Source organism: Dromaius novaehollandiae, chromosome 31, assembly GCF_036370855.1.
Source record: "Dromaius novaehollandiae isolate bDroNov1 chromosome 31, bDroNov1.hap1, whole genome shotgun sequence".
NCBI classification, from domain to species: domain Eukaryota; kingdom Metazoa; phylum Chordata; class Aves; order Casuariiformes; family Dromaiidae; genus Dromaius; species Dromaius novaehollandiae.
In genome coordinates, this window is record NC_088129.1 from 285,001 (window position 1) to 299,939 (window position 14,939).

Sequence of the window (14,939 nt, forward strand, 5' to 3'; positions counted from 1 at the left end):
GGGGGTTATAACGGGAGGGCTGGGGGGGGGGGCGCCGTGGCTGGGCCGCGGGACGGCGGCAAAAAGCGGCGCTCGGTAGCTTCCCCCTCTCTTTGTGCACGGAAATCTCGACTGTATAATCTGAGTTTAAGATAAAGAATTTGGGCAGAAATTTGCTAGGGGATTAAACCCCACCTACCGCCTTCCCCTCCCGCGTGAGGATAGTTTTAAGGAGTTTTAAGCGTTTCATCTAATTTAGGGCTTAATCATAGCGATTCCGCTATGCCGCACCAGCCCCCGGCTCGCGAGGCTGCCTCGCCTCCCAACGGCGACGCCGGGCGCTGATTGGTCGCGAGGGGAGCCGGTCGCGTTCCCATTGGTGCGGGGCGAGACCGGCCAAACCGCGGGGGCGGGAGCAGGGTCGGGGCTGCAGTTCTCCCTCAGGTCCGCACTGGCTCTATATAAGGGGGCTCCGCCCAGGGCGGCTCCGCAGTCCCGGGGGTGCTGCCCACTGGGGTGGCTGTGTTTGGACGCGGTGCGTGAGTAGGAGCCCGGGTGCCCTTAAGCGCAGCCCGGTCTGTGGTCGCTTTTTAACGCTGCTCTTTTCCTCCACGACGTCTCAATCATGCTAAAGTTTGGAAAAAACTCCTGAAACGTAATTTTATCCCTAAAGTTTCCTTTGGAAGCCTTGATGTCACACGCGCGCCGTCCCCCTCCCGCAGCGCCCTTCCCTTCCGCGCACCCCTGTGCCGCCGCCACCACCCTTCCCACCCCAATTATCCCCGCAGTGTTATTAAACCATTTCTCACCGTTCAGAAAAGCCCTTGAGGCGGCGGCGCGGCGGTGCCGGCAGGAGCCCGGATAGCTCAGTCGGCAGAGCATCAGACTTTTAATCTGAGGGTCCAGGGTTCAAGTCCCTGTTCGGGCGGCTGCGCTTTTCCTTTTTTCCCCGCGGGGAGAAGGTGGCTCCTTCCCCCTCTTCCCGCGCCGCCGCCGCGGGCCGGGTTTTATATTCGTTTTGATTTAGTAATTTCGGGTATTTACCCCCATCCCGGCGGCGCGGAGCCGTGTGGGGCGCGGCGGGGCTGCTCCGCGGCCGGTCCCATGGTGTAATGGTTAGCACTCTGGACTCTGAATCCAGCGATCCGAGTTCAAATCTCGGTGGGACCTGCGCGTTTTGCGGCCCTGGTTTCGCTCTTTTCTTCCCCGTTCGCTGCCGCGGGAGGGGCGGAGCGGCTCTGCCCCAGCCGCGACGCGTTATTAGCGTTTTGTTTGCTGTTAAAGCGAGTTTTTGACCCCCCTTCGTGCCCTCCAGGGTCCCCTTCCCTCCCTACAACCCCCCTCCTGCCCCCTATACCCTTCCTTTCTGCCCCACACCTTCCCCTTTCTGCCCCACACCTTCCCCTCTGTGCTCTCTGTCCTCTCCCGCCCCACAGTCCTCCTTCCTGCCCCACGTCCCCCCTCCCCAGGCCACCCCAGGGCAGTGCTGGGGGTCCCTTCTCCTCCCCCCACCCCGACCCATCCCGTCAGGCGCCGCGGGTGACGCCGTGGGTGACGCGACGCCCCCCCGGGAACCGCGGGTGACGCTGCCTCGTGGACCCCACGCGGGTGACGCTGTGGGTGATGATGACGATGACGATGACGATGACGACGACCACGTGTGCTGCCCCGCGAGCGTCGCCTCCTCGGAGCACGTGAGAGCCCCACGCGTGACACCGCTCAGCGTCCGCCGGTGGTGCCCTGTTGGGGACCGTGTGAGATGTCCCCATGGAGGACCATCTGTGCCACCACGTGTGACACCCCACGGGGGACCATCTGATCCATCCCATGTGTGACACCCCATGGGGACCCTCTGTGATGTCCCCGCGGGGACCATCTGTGCCATCCTACGTGTGACACCCCACGGGGACCAGCTGTGCCACCACACGTGTGACACCCCACATGTGACAGCCCATGGAGGACCATCTGTGCCACCACGTGTGTGACAGCCCACATGTGACACCCCACGGGGACCAGCTGTGCCACCACACATGACAACCCACGGAAGACCATCTGTGCCACCCCACGTGTGACACCCCACATGTGACAGCCCACATGTGACACCCCATGGGGACCACCTGTGACACCCCACGTGTGACACCCCACGGGGACTATCTGTGCCATCCCATGGGTGACATCCCACACGTGACCCACGGCTGTGACCCGCGTGGAGCATCCTGCATGCGTCACCCCGTTGGATGCCACACGTGATGGCCCAAACCACACGGGGGGGGGGATGGCATGTGGCCCCCCCATGTGTGCCGGCCTCTGGGGACAGCGTGTGACACCCCCGGTGTGCTGCCCTCCGCCTGCCACCCCTTGGGGACGGCTCGTGGCTCTCCACGTGTGACACCCCGCGGGGGGGGCTGTGGGTCACCCCCCACCGCGTGCCACCCCCTCGGGGACGGTCGCTGCCTCCCCAGGGTGACGTCGCCTCTTCCTGACCCCAAGGGGAACCGAAAGTGCCACCGCGGCCACTTCCCTTCCAGCTCCTCCGGCCGCTGTGGGGGACACTCGGCCCCCCCGGTGCCGCCGGACCCGGCACCTCCTGCCCCACGGCCCCCATGGCGGCCGCCCGCGTCCTGCTGGGCCTCGGTGAGTGACGGGGGGACGATGGGGACCCCCTGCCCCGGCGGTGGCCCATGGCGGGGGGGGGACGAGGACCCCCCCGACGAGCTCCGTGTCCTTCGCAGGCTGGTGGCTGGCGGTGCCGAGCGGGATGCAGGAACGTGAGTGCGGGGACGGGGGTGGTCGGGGGGGGGGGGGGACGGACAGGGACTCGGGGTGGGGACAAGCTGGGGGGCTGCGGGGACAGGAATGGGGTCTGCGAGGGTGGGGACGAGGACGGGGGACGCGGGGACGGGGGACCGGGAAGGGAAGAGGGCTGGTGGACGAGGGGCTCTGGAGGTGCCATCGAGAGCATGGGGCCGGGGACGGTCCCCAGCTCACGCCGTCCCCCTGCCCCAGAGCTCCGGCCCTCCCTGTCGCTGCACCCGGGGCCCGAGGTGGCCCTGGGGGACACGGTCACCCTGCGGTGCCACCTGCCCCAGTCGGGCTTCCCGGTCCTGTTCTACAAGGAGGGCGACGCGACCCACCGCTGGTACCAGGACGCGGTGGAGGACGTGGTCGAGCTCCCGGTGACGGCGTTGACGTGGGCCCACGCCGGGCGGTACCGGTGCCGCTACGAGAACCCAAAAATCTCCTGGGCCTCGGAGCCGAGCGACGCCGTGGAGCTGGTGGTGCTGGGTGAGGGCCCGGGGGTCCGGGGGTCCCATGTGGGGCTGGAGGTGCCCAGGGGTCCCTCTGTGGGAGGGGGGCAGTGCTGGGGACACCCTGGGGGTCAGTGGGTGCCCGGGGGTTAGAGGATGCCCCTGTGGTGGCCGTGGGTCAGGGGGCTCTTGGGGGGCTGCCGTGTGGGTCAGGGGGCTCTTGGGGGGCTGCTGTATGGGTCAGGAGGCTCCTGGGGCTGGCGTGTGGGTCAGGGGGCTCTTGGGGCTGGCGTGGGGGTCAGGGGGCTCCTGGGGCTGGCGTGTGGGTCAGGGGGCTCCTGGGGCTGCCATGTGGGTCAGGAGGTTCTTGGGGCTGCCGTGGGGGTCAGGGGGCTCTTGGGGCTGGCGTGTGGGTCAGAAGGCTCTTGGGGCTGGCGTGTGGGTCAGGGGGCTCTTGGGGCTGCCGTGTGGGTCAGGGGGCTCTTGGGGCTGGCGTGGGGGTCAGAAGGCTCTTGGGGCTGGCGTGTGGGTCAGGGGGCTCCTGGGGCTGGCGTGTGGGTCAGAAGGCTCTTGGGGCTGGCGTGTGGGTCAGGGGGCTCTTGGGGCTGCCGTGGGGGTCAGGGGGCTCTTGGGGCTGGTGTGGGGGTCAGGAGGTTCTTGGGGCTGCTGTGGGGGTCAGGGGGCTCCTGGGGCTGCCGTGTGGGTCAGGAGGGTCTTGAGGCTGCTGTGTGGGTCAGGGGGCTACTGGGACTGCTGTGGGGGTCAGGGGGCTCTTGGGGCTGCCATGTGGGTCAGGAGGTTCTTGGGGCTGCCGTGTGGGTCAGGGGGCTCTTGGGGCTGCCATGTGGGTCAGGGGGTTCTTGGGGCTGCCATGTGGGTCAGGAGGTTCTTGGGGCTGCCGTGTAGGTCAGGGGGCTCTTGGGGCTGGTGTGGGGGTCAGGAGGTTCTTGGGGCTGGCGTGTGGGTCAGGGGGCTCTTGGGGCTGCTGTGGGGGTCAGGGGTCTCTTGGGGCTGGCGTGTGGGTCAGGGGGCTCTTGAGGTTGGCGTGTGGGTCAGGGGGCTCTTGGGGGGCTGCCATGTGGGTCAGGGGGCTCTTGGGGGGCTGGCGTGTGGGTCGGGGGGCTCCTGGGGCTGCCATGTGGGTCAGGGGGCTCTTGGGGCTGGCGTGTGGGTCAGGGGGCTCTTGGGGGGCTGGCGTGTTGGTTGGGGGGCTCCTGGGGCTGCCGTGTGGTTCAGGGGGCTCTTGGGGGGCTGGCGTGTGGGTTGGGGGGCTCTTGGGGGGCTGCCATGTGGGTCAGGGGGCTCCTGGGGCTGCCATGTGGGTCAGGAGGTTCTTGGGGCTGGTGTGTGGGTCAGAAGGCTCTTGGGGCTGCCGTGTGGGTCAGGGGGCTCTTGGAGCTGCTGTGTGGGTCAGGGGGCTCTTGGGGCTGCCGTGTGGGTCAGGGGGCTCTTGGGGGGCTGCCGTGGGGGTCAGGGGGCTCTTGGGGCTGCCGTGTGGGTCAGGGGGCTCTTGGGGCTGGCGTGTGGGTCAGGGGGCTCTTGGGGCTGCCGTGTGGGTCGGGGGGCTCCTGGGGCTGCCGTGTGGGTCGGGGGGCTCTTGGGGGGCTGCCATGTGGGTCAGGGGGCTCTTGGGGCTGCCGTGTGGGTCAGGAGGGTCTTGAGGCTGCCGTGTGGGTCAGGGGGCTACTGGGGCTGCCGTGGGGGTCAGGGGGCTCTTGGGGGGCTGCCGTGTGGGTCAGGGGGCTCTTGGGGGGCTGCCATGTGGGTCAGGGGGCTCTTGGGGGGCTGCCGTGTGGGTCAGGGGGCTCTTGGGGCTGCCGTGTGGTTCAGGGGGCTCTTGGAGCTGCTGTGTGGGTCAGGGGGCTCTTGGGGCTGCCATGTGGGTCAGGAGGTTCTTGGGGCTGCCGTGTGGGTCAGGGGGCTCTTGGGGCTGGTGTGTGGGTCAGGGGGCTCTTGGGGGGCTGCTGTGGGGGTCAGGGGGCTCTTGGGGCTGCCATGTGGGTCAGGAGGTTCTTGGGGCTGCCATGTGGGTCAGGGGGCTCTTGGGGCTGCCGTGTGGGTCAGGGGGCTCTTGGGGCTGCCATGTGGGTCAGGAGGTTCTTGGGGCTGCCGTGGGGGTCAGGGGGCTCCTGGGGCTGCCGTGTGGGTCAGGAGGGTCTTGAGGCTGCCGTGTGGGTCAGGGGGCTACTGGGACTGCCGTGGGGGTCAGGGGGCTCTTGGGGGGCTGCCGTGTGGGTCAGGGGGCTCCTGGGGCTGCCGTGGGGGTCAGGGGGCTCTTGGGGCTGCCGTGGGGGTCAGGGGGCTCTTGGGGCTGGCATGGGGGTCAGGAGGTTCTTGGGGCTGGCGTGTGGGTCAGGGGGCTCCTGGGGCTGCCATGTGGGTCAGGGGGCTCTTGGGGCTGGCGTGTGGGTCAGGGGGCTCTTGGGGGGCTGCCGTGGGGGTCAGGGGGCTCCTGGGGCTGCCATGTGGGTCAGGGGGCTCTTGGGGGGCTGCCATGTGGGTCGGGGGGCTCTTGGGGGGCTGCCGTGTGGGTCGGGGGGCTCCTGGGGCTGCTGTGGGGGTCAGGGGGCTCTTGGGGGGCTGCCGTGGGGGTCAGGGGGCTCCTGGGGCTGCCGTGGGGGTCAGGGGGCTCTTGGGGGGCTGCCGTGTGGGTCAGGGGGCTCCTGGGGCTGCCGTGGGGGTCAGGGGGCTCTTGGGGGGCTGCCCTGTGGGTCGGGGGGCTGCTGGGGCTGCCGTGGGGGTCAGGGGGCTCTTGGGGGGCTGCCGTGTGGGTCAGGGGGCTCTTGGGGCTGGTGTGGGGGTCAGGGGGCTCTTGGGGCTGCCGTGTGGGTCAGGGGGCTCTTGGGGGGCTGGCGTGTGGGTCGGGGGGCTCCTGGGGCTGGCGTGTGGGTCAGGGGGCTCCTGGGGCTGGTGTGGGGGTCAGGGGGCTCTTGGGGGGCTGCCGTGTGGGTCAGGGGGCTCCTGGGGCTGCCATGTGGGTCAGGGGGCTCTTGGGGGGCTGCCGTGTGGGTCAGGGGGCTCTTGGGGGGCTGCCATGTGGGTCGGGGGGCTCCTGGGGCTGCCATGTGGGTCAGGGGGCTCTTGGGGGGCTGCCGTGTGGGTCAGGGAGCTCCTGGGGCTGCCATGTGGGTCAGGGGGCTCTTGGGGCTGCCGTGGGGGTCAGGGGGCTCCTGGGGCTGCCGTGGGGGTCAGGGGGCTCTTGGGGGGCTGCCGTGGGGGTCAGGGGGCTCCTGGGGCTGGCGTGTGGGTCAGGGGGCTCTTGGGGGGCTGCCATGTGGGTCGGGGGGCTCCTGGGGCTGCCATGTGGGTCAGGGGGCTCTTGGGGGGCTGCCGTGTGGGTCGGGGGGCTCTTGGGGCTGCTGTGGGGGTCAGGGGGCTCCTGGGGCTGCCATGTGGGTCAGGGGGCTCTTGGGGGGCTGCCGTGTGGGTCGGGGGGCTCTTGGGGCTGCCGTGTGGGTCAGGGGGCTCCTGGGGCTGCCGTGTGGGTCAGGGGGCTCTTGGGGGGCTGCCATGTGGGTCAGGGAGCTCCTGGGGCTGCCGTGGGGGTCAGGGGGCTCTTGGGGGGCTGCCATGTGGGTCAGGGAGCTCCTGGGGCTGCCGTGGGGGTCAGGGGGCTCTTGGGGGGCTGCCGTGGGGGTCAGGAAGTGCCCGGGGTCCCCACAGAGCAGGGGGTGCCCAGGGGTCCCCTGCGAGCTGCAGGGGGTCCTGTGGTCCCCGCGGCTCTGTGCGTTGGCCGCGGGGGCAAGGGCTCTTTTGGGGTCCCCACGGGACAGGGGTGTCCCCGGGGTGTCCCCGGAGCCCCCATGGGGCCGCGTCCCACCCTGTCCTCTGGCTGAGCAGATCCCCAGTTCTCCCCCCCCGCGATGTCCCTGAGGCCCGAGGGACCCGTGAGGACGGGCACCAACGTCACCATCCGCTGCCAGTCCGGGGACGGGGCCACCTTCGTGCTGCACAAGGCCGGGCGCTCGGCCCCCCTCCGGCGCGGGGGGGACGACGGGCGGGGCAGGGCCACCTTCGTCCTCCCCGCGGTGACGCCGGCCGACGCCGGCACCTACGGGTGCTCCTACCGCCCGTGGGGGCACCCCTTCGTCTCCTCCCACCCCCGCGCCCGGGTGACGCTGGAGGTGGCACCCGGGGGGCTCGGCGCCACCCCCCGCCCGCTCCCCACCGCCTCAGCACCCCCAGGTAGGGCCCAGCCCCCCCCCCCGGGTCCCCCCCTGCCCCACGGCACCCGCGTCCCAGCGGGGAGGTGGCCGAGGGCGCCCGGGGCCTGGGTGGCGCGGGAGGAAGGCGCCCGCCGGGGGCCCAGGCGTCCGGGCGGGGCTGAGCACCCTGTGGCACCCGTAGGCGCCGAGGCGGAGCCCGGCTGGCGCTTGGCCGTGGTGGGGGGCTGCGCGGCCGCCCTCGTCCTCGTCCTCGTCCTCGTCCTCGTCCTCGTCTTCCTCGCCGCTGCCCGGTGCCGCGGGAGGCTGCGCGGTGAGACCCCCCGGGCGGGAAGGGGTTCAAATGGCCCTAGGGACCCCTCGTGGCACCTGGGTCCCCTGGGTCCCGCCCGTGCCCCCAAGTGTCACCTGCGTCCCCTATAGACTTTTGCAGCCCTCCCAGAGCCACCTCTGACCCCCTGGGTCCCCTAGGGATGTCCCATGTCCCCAAGTGTCACCTGCGTCTCTGGGTCTCCTTTAGACCCCTATGTCCTTCCCTGAGCCACCTCTGACCCCCAAGGTCCCCTAGGGATGTCCCATGTCCCCAAGTGTCACCTGCATCTCTGGGTCTCCTTTAGACCCCTATGTCCCTCCCTGAGCCACCTCTGACCCCCAAGGTCCCCTAGGGATGTCCCATGTCCCCAAGTGTCACCTGCGTCTCTGGGTCTCCTTTAGACCCCTATGTCCCTCCCTGAGCCACCTCTGACCCCCAAGGTCCCCTAGGGATGTCCCATGTCCCCAAGTGTCACCTGCATCTCTGGGTCTCCTTTAGACCCCTATGTCCCTTCCAGAGCCACCTCTGACCCCCAAGGTCCCCTAGGGATGTCCCATGTCCCCAAGTGTCACCTGCATCTCTGGGTCTCCTTTAGACCCCTATGTCCCTCCCTGAGCCACCTCTGACCCCCAAGGTCCCCTAGGGATGTCCCATGTCCCCAAGTGTCACCTGCATCTCTGGGTCTCCTTTAGACCCCTATGTCCCTCCCTGAGCCACCTCTGACCCCCTGGGTCCCCTAGGGATGTCCCATGTCCCCAAGTGTCACCTGTGTCTCTGGGTCTCCTTTAGACCCCTATGTCCCTCCCTGAGCCACCTCTGACCCCCTGGGTCCCCTAGGGATGTCCCATGTCCCCAAGTGTCACCTGCATCTCTGGGTCTCCTTTAGACCCCTATGTCCCTCCCAGAGCCACCTCTGACCCCCTGGGTCCCCTAGGGATGTCCCATGTCCCCAAGTGTCACCTGCGTCTCTGGGTCTCCTTTAGACCCCTATGTCCCTCCCTGAGCCACCTCTGACCCCCTGGGTCCCCTAGGGATGTCCCATGTCCCCAAGTGTCACCTGCGTCTCTGGGTCTCCTTTAGACCCCTATGTCCCTCCCTGAGCCACCTCTGACCCCCAAGGTCCCCTAGGGTTGTCCCATGTCCCCAAGTGTCACCTGCGTCTCTGGGTCTCCTTTAGACCCCTATGTCCCTCCCTGAGCCACCTCTGACCCCCAAGGTCCCCTAGGGATGTCCCATGTCCCCAAGTGTCACCTGCATCTCTGGGTCTCCTTTAGACCCCCATGTCCCTCCCTGAGCCACCTCTGACCCCCTGGGTCCCCTAGGGATGTCCCATGTCCCCAAGTGTCACCTGCATCTCTGGGTCTCCTTTAGACCCCTATGTCCCTCCCTGAGCCACCTCTGACCCCCAAGGTCCCCTAGGGTTGTCCCATGTCCCCAAGTGTCACCTGCGTCTCTGGGTCTCCTTTAGACCCCTATGTCCCTCCCTGAGCCACCTCTGACCCCCAAGGTCCCCTAGGGTTGTCCCATGTCCCCAAGTGTCACCTGCATCTCTGGGTCTCCTTTAGACCCCCATGTCCCTCCCTGAGCCACCTCTGACCCCCAAGGTCCCCTAGGGTTGTCCCATGTCCCCAAGTGTCACCTGCGTCTCTGGGTCTCCTTTAGACCCCTATGTCCCTCCCTGAGCCACCTCTGACCCCCAAGGTCCCCTAGGGATGTCCCATGTCCCCAAGTGTCACCTGCATCTCTGGGTCTCCTTTAGACCCCTATGTCCCTCCCTGAGCCACCTCTGACCCCCTGGGTCCCCTAGGGATGTCCCATGTCCCCAAGTGTCACCTGCGTCTCTGGGTCTCCTTTAGACCCCTATGTCCCTCCCTGAGCCACCTCTGACCCCCTGGGTCCCCTAGGGATGTCCCATGTCCCCAAGTGTCACCTGCATCTCTGGGTCTCCTTTAGACCCCCATGTCCCTCCCTGAGCCACCTCTGACCCCCAAGGTCCCCTAGGGTTGTCCCATGTCCCCAAGTGTCACCTGCGTCTCTGGGTCTCCTTTAGACCCCTATGTCCCTCCCTGAGCCACCTCTGACCCCCAAGGTCCCCTAGGGATGTCCCATGTCCCCAAGTGTCACCTGCATCTCTGGGTCTCCTTTAGACCCCTATGTCCCTCCCTGAGCCATTTCTGTCCTTCAGGGTCCTTGATAGGTCCCCTGAGTCCCCAGGTGTCACCTACACCCCTATGGTTCCCTATAGATCTCCATGTCCCGCCCAGAGCCACCTCTGACCCCCAAGGTCCCCTATAGATCCCTATGTCCCTCCCAGAGCCACCTCTGACCCCTTGGCTTCCCTATGGACTCTCCATGTCCCCAAGTGTCACCTGTGTCTCTGGGTTGCCCTTCAGACCCCCATGTCCCTCCCGGAGCCCCCTGTGTCCCCCAGGGTCCCCTATAGGTCCCCTGAGTCCCCAAGTGTCACCTGCATCCCCAGGGTTCACCTACATGCCCATGTCCCTCCCGGAGCCCCCTGTGTCCCCCAGGGTCCCCTATAGGTCCCCAGCTGCAGCTGAGGGAATGGGGGGGTCTCTGGGGGTCCCCATCATCCTTGGGGGGGGGGTCCTTGCTGTCCCCATGCTTGTCCCCAATGTCCTAGGAGATCCCAGCTGTCCCTGGAAGTGGGGGTCTCCCCATTGACCCTTGGGAGGTCCCTGATATCCTGGGGGGGGGTCTCTGCTGTCCCCAGGGTGTCCCTGGGGTTGAGGGGTCCCCGGGGGGGTCCCCAATATCCTGGGGGGGGTCCCAGCTGTCTCCTGGGGCTTCCCAATGTCCTGGGGGGTCCATGATGTCTCTGAGGGTCCCTGGGGTTGGAGGGGTCCCTGCTGTCCCTGGGGGGGGGCCCGGGGGGGCCCCTACTGTCCCCCCCACCCCGTTCATGGGGGGTCTCTGTGCCTGCGCAGGAAAAGGTCCCACCGTGGCACCCAGCAGGTAAGAGAGGGGCCCCCATCCCGAGGACGCCTGGGCCCCCACTGGGGGGGGGGGGGGGGACAGGACACCTGTCTGGGGAGGGTTGGGGGGGGCGAAGGGCTGATGTGGTTTATAGCCCGGACGCCTGGGTTCTCCCAAATTGGGGTGGGGGGGCGGGGGGGGGAAGGGGGCCCCGGACGCCTGGGTTCTCTCCTCTCCTGTGTCCCCAGGGACCCCCCAGAGCTGCTCTACCAGGACATGGCGGGTGAGTATCACCCCCCCCCCCCCGCCCCGAGGCCCCCATGACCCTGGGCTGCCCCCCAAGGTCCTCTCCATGACCCCGAGCAGCCCCCCAGCCCCCCACGACCCTGGGTATCCTCCCGAGACCCCCAAGATGCCCCCCGAGACCCTCAGAGAGCCCCCAATATCCCCTGAGACCCTCCAGCCCCTTTGACCCCCATGACCGTGGGTGTCCCCCCAAGAAGCCTCCTGAGATCCCCCCAAGAAGCCTCCTGAGATCCCCCCATGACCCCGAGCAGCCCTCAAAAGCTCCCACAACCCTGGGCAGCCCCCCAAGACCCCCAAGATGCCCCCCAAGACCCTCAGAGAGCCCCCAATATCCCCTGAGACCCTCCAGCCCCTTTGACCCCCCATGACCGTGGGTGTCCCCCCAAGAAGCCTCCTGAGATCCCCCCATGACCCCGAGCAGCCCTCAAAAGCTCCCACAACCCTGGCAGCCCCCCAAGACCCCCAAGATGCCCCCCCCAGAGCCTCAGGGAGCCCTGATATCCCCTGAGACCCTCCAGCCCCCTCAACCCCACCATGACCCTGGGTATCCTCCCCAGACCCCCAAGAAGCCTCCTGAGATCCCCCCATGACCCCGAGCAGCCCTCAAAAGCTCCCACAACCCTGGGCAGCCCCCCCCAAGACCCCCAAGGTGCCCCCCGAGACCCTCAGAGAGCCCCCAATATCCCCTGAGACCCTCCAGCCCCTTTGACCCCCCCACGACCGTGGGTGTCCCCCCAAGAAGCCTCCTGAGATCCCCCCATGACCCCGAGCAGCCCTCAAAAGCTCCCACAACCCTGGGCAGCCCCCCAAGACCCCCAAGATGCCCCCTGAGACCCTCAGAGAGCCCCCAATATCCCCTGAGACCCTCCAGCCCCCTCAACTGCCCCCATGACCGTGGGTGTCCCCCCAAGAAGCCTCCTGAGATCCCTCATGACCCTGAGCAGCCCTCAAAAGCTCCCACAACCCTGGGCAGCCCCCTAAGACCCCCAAGATGCCCCCTAAGACCCCCAAGTTCCCCCACAAGACCCTCAGAGAGCCCCCAATATCCCCTGAGACCCTCCAGCCCCCTCGACCCCCCCCATGACCCTGGGCACCCCCCAAGCAGCCCCCCGCACCCCTCTCACCCCCTCTCTGCCGCAGATGCCCCCCCCCAAGACCTCAGGCCGCTGCAGCCCCTGGTGAGTGTCTCGGCTGGGGGGTCCCGGGGACCCCCCAAATCCCAACCTGTCTCCTGGGGACCTCCAACCCCATACAGCCCCCCCCAACCCGATGGGACCCCCATAACCCCATTTAGAGCCTCCAGACCCCCAGGGACCCCCAACCCAGGCTATGGGACCCCAATATCTTCACTTGGGGACCCCCAAGCCCCGTACAGCTCCCCGGGACCTCATGGGGACCCCCAAACCCAGCCCGGGGGGCCCCAATCCCAGACCCCCTGGGGACCCTCAATCCCGTGGGGACCCCCAAACCCCCCAACCCCCCCTGGGCCCCCCAAACCCCAACCAGAGCCCCTAAACCCAAGGGGACCCCCAAACCCAACCCCTGGGGACCCCAATGCCAGACCCATGGGGACCCCCAACCCCCCCTGGGGACCCCCAAGCCCCAACGAGAGCCCCTAAACCCAAGGGGACCCCCAAACCCAACCCATGGGGACCCCAATGCCAGACCCATGGGGACCCCCAACCCCCCCTGGGGACCCCCAAGCCCCAACCAGAGCCCCTAAACCCAAGGGGACCCCCAAACCCAACCCATGGGGACCCCCAAACCCAACCCATGGGGACTCCCAACCCCCCCCGGGGACCCCCAAACCCCAACGAGAGCCCCTAAACCCAAGGGGACCCCCAAACCCAACCCATGGGGACCCCCAAACCCAACCCATGGGGACTCCCAACCCCCCCTGGGGACCCCCAAACCCCAACGAGAGCCCCTAAACCCAAGGGGACCCCCAAACCCAACCCATGGGGACCCCCAACCCCCCCTGGGGACCCCCAAACCCAAACCAGAGCCCCTAAACCCAAGGGGACCCCCAACCCCAACCCATGGGGACCCCCAACCCCCCCTGGGGACCCCCAAACCCAAACCAGAGCCCCTAAACCCAAGGGGACCCCCAACCCCAACCCATGGGGACCCCCAACCCCCCGGGGACCCCCAAACCCCAACCAGAGCCCCTGAAACCCAAGGGGACCCCCAAACCCAACCCATGGGGACCCCGACCCCCCCCCGGGACCCCCAAACCCCAACGAGAGCCCCTAAACCCAAGGGGACCCCCAAACCCAACCCATGGGGACCCCCAACCCCCCCGGGGACCCCCAAGCCCCAATCAGAGCCCCTAAACCCAAGGGGACCCCCAAACCCAACCCATGAGGACCCCAATGCCAGACCCATGGGGACCCCCAACCCCCCTGGGGACCCCCAAACCCCAACGAGAGCCCCTAAACCCAAGGGGACCCCCAAACCCAACCCATGGGGACCCCAATGCCAGACCCATGGCGAACCCCGAATTTAGGCCCTGGGGACCCCCAACCCCACCCTGAGGGCCCCCCTCCATACCTGCCCCATGGGACCCCCAAACTCACCCACGGGACCCCCAAACTCACCCGTGGCCCCCCAAACCCTGCGCGTCCCGCAGCCCTGGGAGGACGCCGAGGGCCTGACGTACGCGGAGCTGCGCCCCCCCGCGCCGGGCGCCCCCCGGGACCCCCCCGGCGCCCCCCCCGCAGCGGCGGTCGTCTACGCCGAGGTGGGTGGCCGGGGGCCCCGCTGACGCCCCCCAGGACCCCCGGCTGCCCCCCAAGTGTCAATAAAGGCCCAGCCCCACGCTGGAGCTGCCGCTCGTTCTTGGGGGGCAGGCGGGGGGGTCCGGATGCCTGGTGCCCTAATGGTGGGGGGGGCAAATGCCCCCAGGACCCCCCCCCCGGCTCTCTGATTCCCCCCACCCCAAATCCCCCCCCAGGAGCCCCGATCCCTCCTCAAATCACTGTCCTGGGATCCCTCAAGCCCCCCAGGACCCCCAAAACCTCCCCAGTCCCCCCCAGGTCCCATAACCAACCCCCAGCGCCCCCAAAACCTCCCCCATTGCCCCCAGGTCCCATAACCAACCCCCAGGACCCCCCAAAACCTCCCCAGCCCCCCCCCCAGGTCCCCTAACCAACCCCCCGGGACCCCCAAAATCTCCCCAGTCCCCCCCAGATCCCCTAACCAACCCCCAGGACCCCCAAAACCTCCCCAGCCCCCCCCAGGTCCCCTAACCAACCCCCAGGACCCCCAAAACCTCCCCAGTCCCCCCAGATCCCCTAACCAACCCCCAAGATCCCCAAAATCTCCCCAATCCCTCCCCAGCTCCCATAACCAACCCCCAGGACCCCCAAAACCTCCCCAGTCCCCCCCAGGTCCCCTAACCAACCCCCAGGACCCCCAAAATCTCCCCAATCTCCCCTCCAGCTCCCATAACCAACCCCCAGGACCCCCAAAACCTCCCCAGCCCCCCCCAGGTCCCCTAACCAACCCCCAGGACCCCCAAAACCTCCCCAGTCCCCCCCAGATCCCCTAACCAACCCCCAGGACCCCCAAAACCTCCCCAGCCCCCCCCCAGGTCCCCTAACCAACCCCCAGGACCCCCAAAACCTCCCCAGCCCTCCCAGGTCCCCTAACCAACCCCCAGGACCCCCAAAACCTCCCCAGCCCCCCCCAGGTCCCATAACCAACCCCCAGGACCCCCCAAAACCTCCCCAGCCCCCCCCCCCAGGTCCCATAACCAACCCCCAGGACCCCCCAAAACCTCCCCAGCCCCCCCCAGGTCCCCTAACCAACCCCCAGGACCCCCAAAACCTCCCCAGTCCCCCCCCAGGTCCCCTAACCAACCCCCAGAACCCCCAAAACCTCCCCAGCCCCCCCCAGGTCCCCTAACCAACCCCCAGCACCCCCAAAACCTCCCCAGCCCCCCCCAGGTCCCCTAACCAACCCCCAGGATCCCCCAAAACCTCCCCAGTCCCCCAA

The 14,939-nt window shown here is 68.3% G+C and overlaps 1 protein-coding gene and 2 non-coding genes across 3 annotated transcripts in view; all 3 read left to right on the plus strand.

Moving 5' to 3' along the window:
- The window catches only part of LOC135324096 (platelet glycoprotein VI-like), a 17,833-nt gene extending 4,068 nt beyond the window's left edge, over nt 1–13,765 (plus strand). The window contains exons 2-10 of the mRNA XM_064499554.1: nt 1,510–2,613; nt 2,712–2,747; nt 3,096–3,264; nt 7,068–7,412; nt 7,575–7,703; nt 10,649–10,676; nt 10,886–10,920; nt 12,084–12,121; nt 13,573–13,765. Of these exons, the coding sequence (XP_064355624.1) occupies nt 2,260–2,613; nt 2,712–2,747; nt 3,096–3,264; nt 7,068–7,412; nt 7,575–7,703; nt 10,649–10,676; nt 10,886–10,920; nt 12,084–12,121; nt 13,573–13,707 (1,269 nt within the window). The 5' untranslated portion in view covers nt 1,510–2,259 and the 3' untranslated portion in view covers nt 13,708–13,765. The remainder of the gene's footprint in view (nt 1–1,509; nt 2,614–2,711; nt 2,748–3,095; nt 3,265–7,067; nt 7,413–7,574; nt 7,704–10,648; nt 10,677–10,885; nt 10,921–12,083; nt 12,122–13,572) is intronic.
- On the plus strand, nt 835–907 carry TRNAK-UUU (transfer RNA lysine (anticodon UUU)). Its single transcript has one exon. It is a non-coding gene; the product is annotated as a tRNA-Lys (tRNA).
- TRNAQ-CUG (transfer RNA glutamine (anticodon CUG)) lies at nt 1,078–1,149 on the plus strand. The gene has a single exon. It is a non-coding gene; the product is annotated as a tRNA-Gln (tRNA).
- Nucleotides 13,766–14,939: the final 1,174 nt, after the last annotated feature.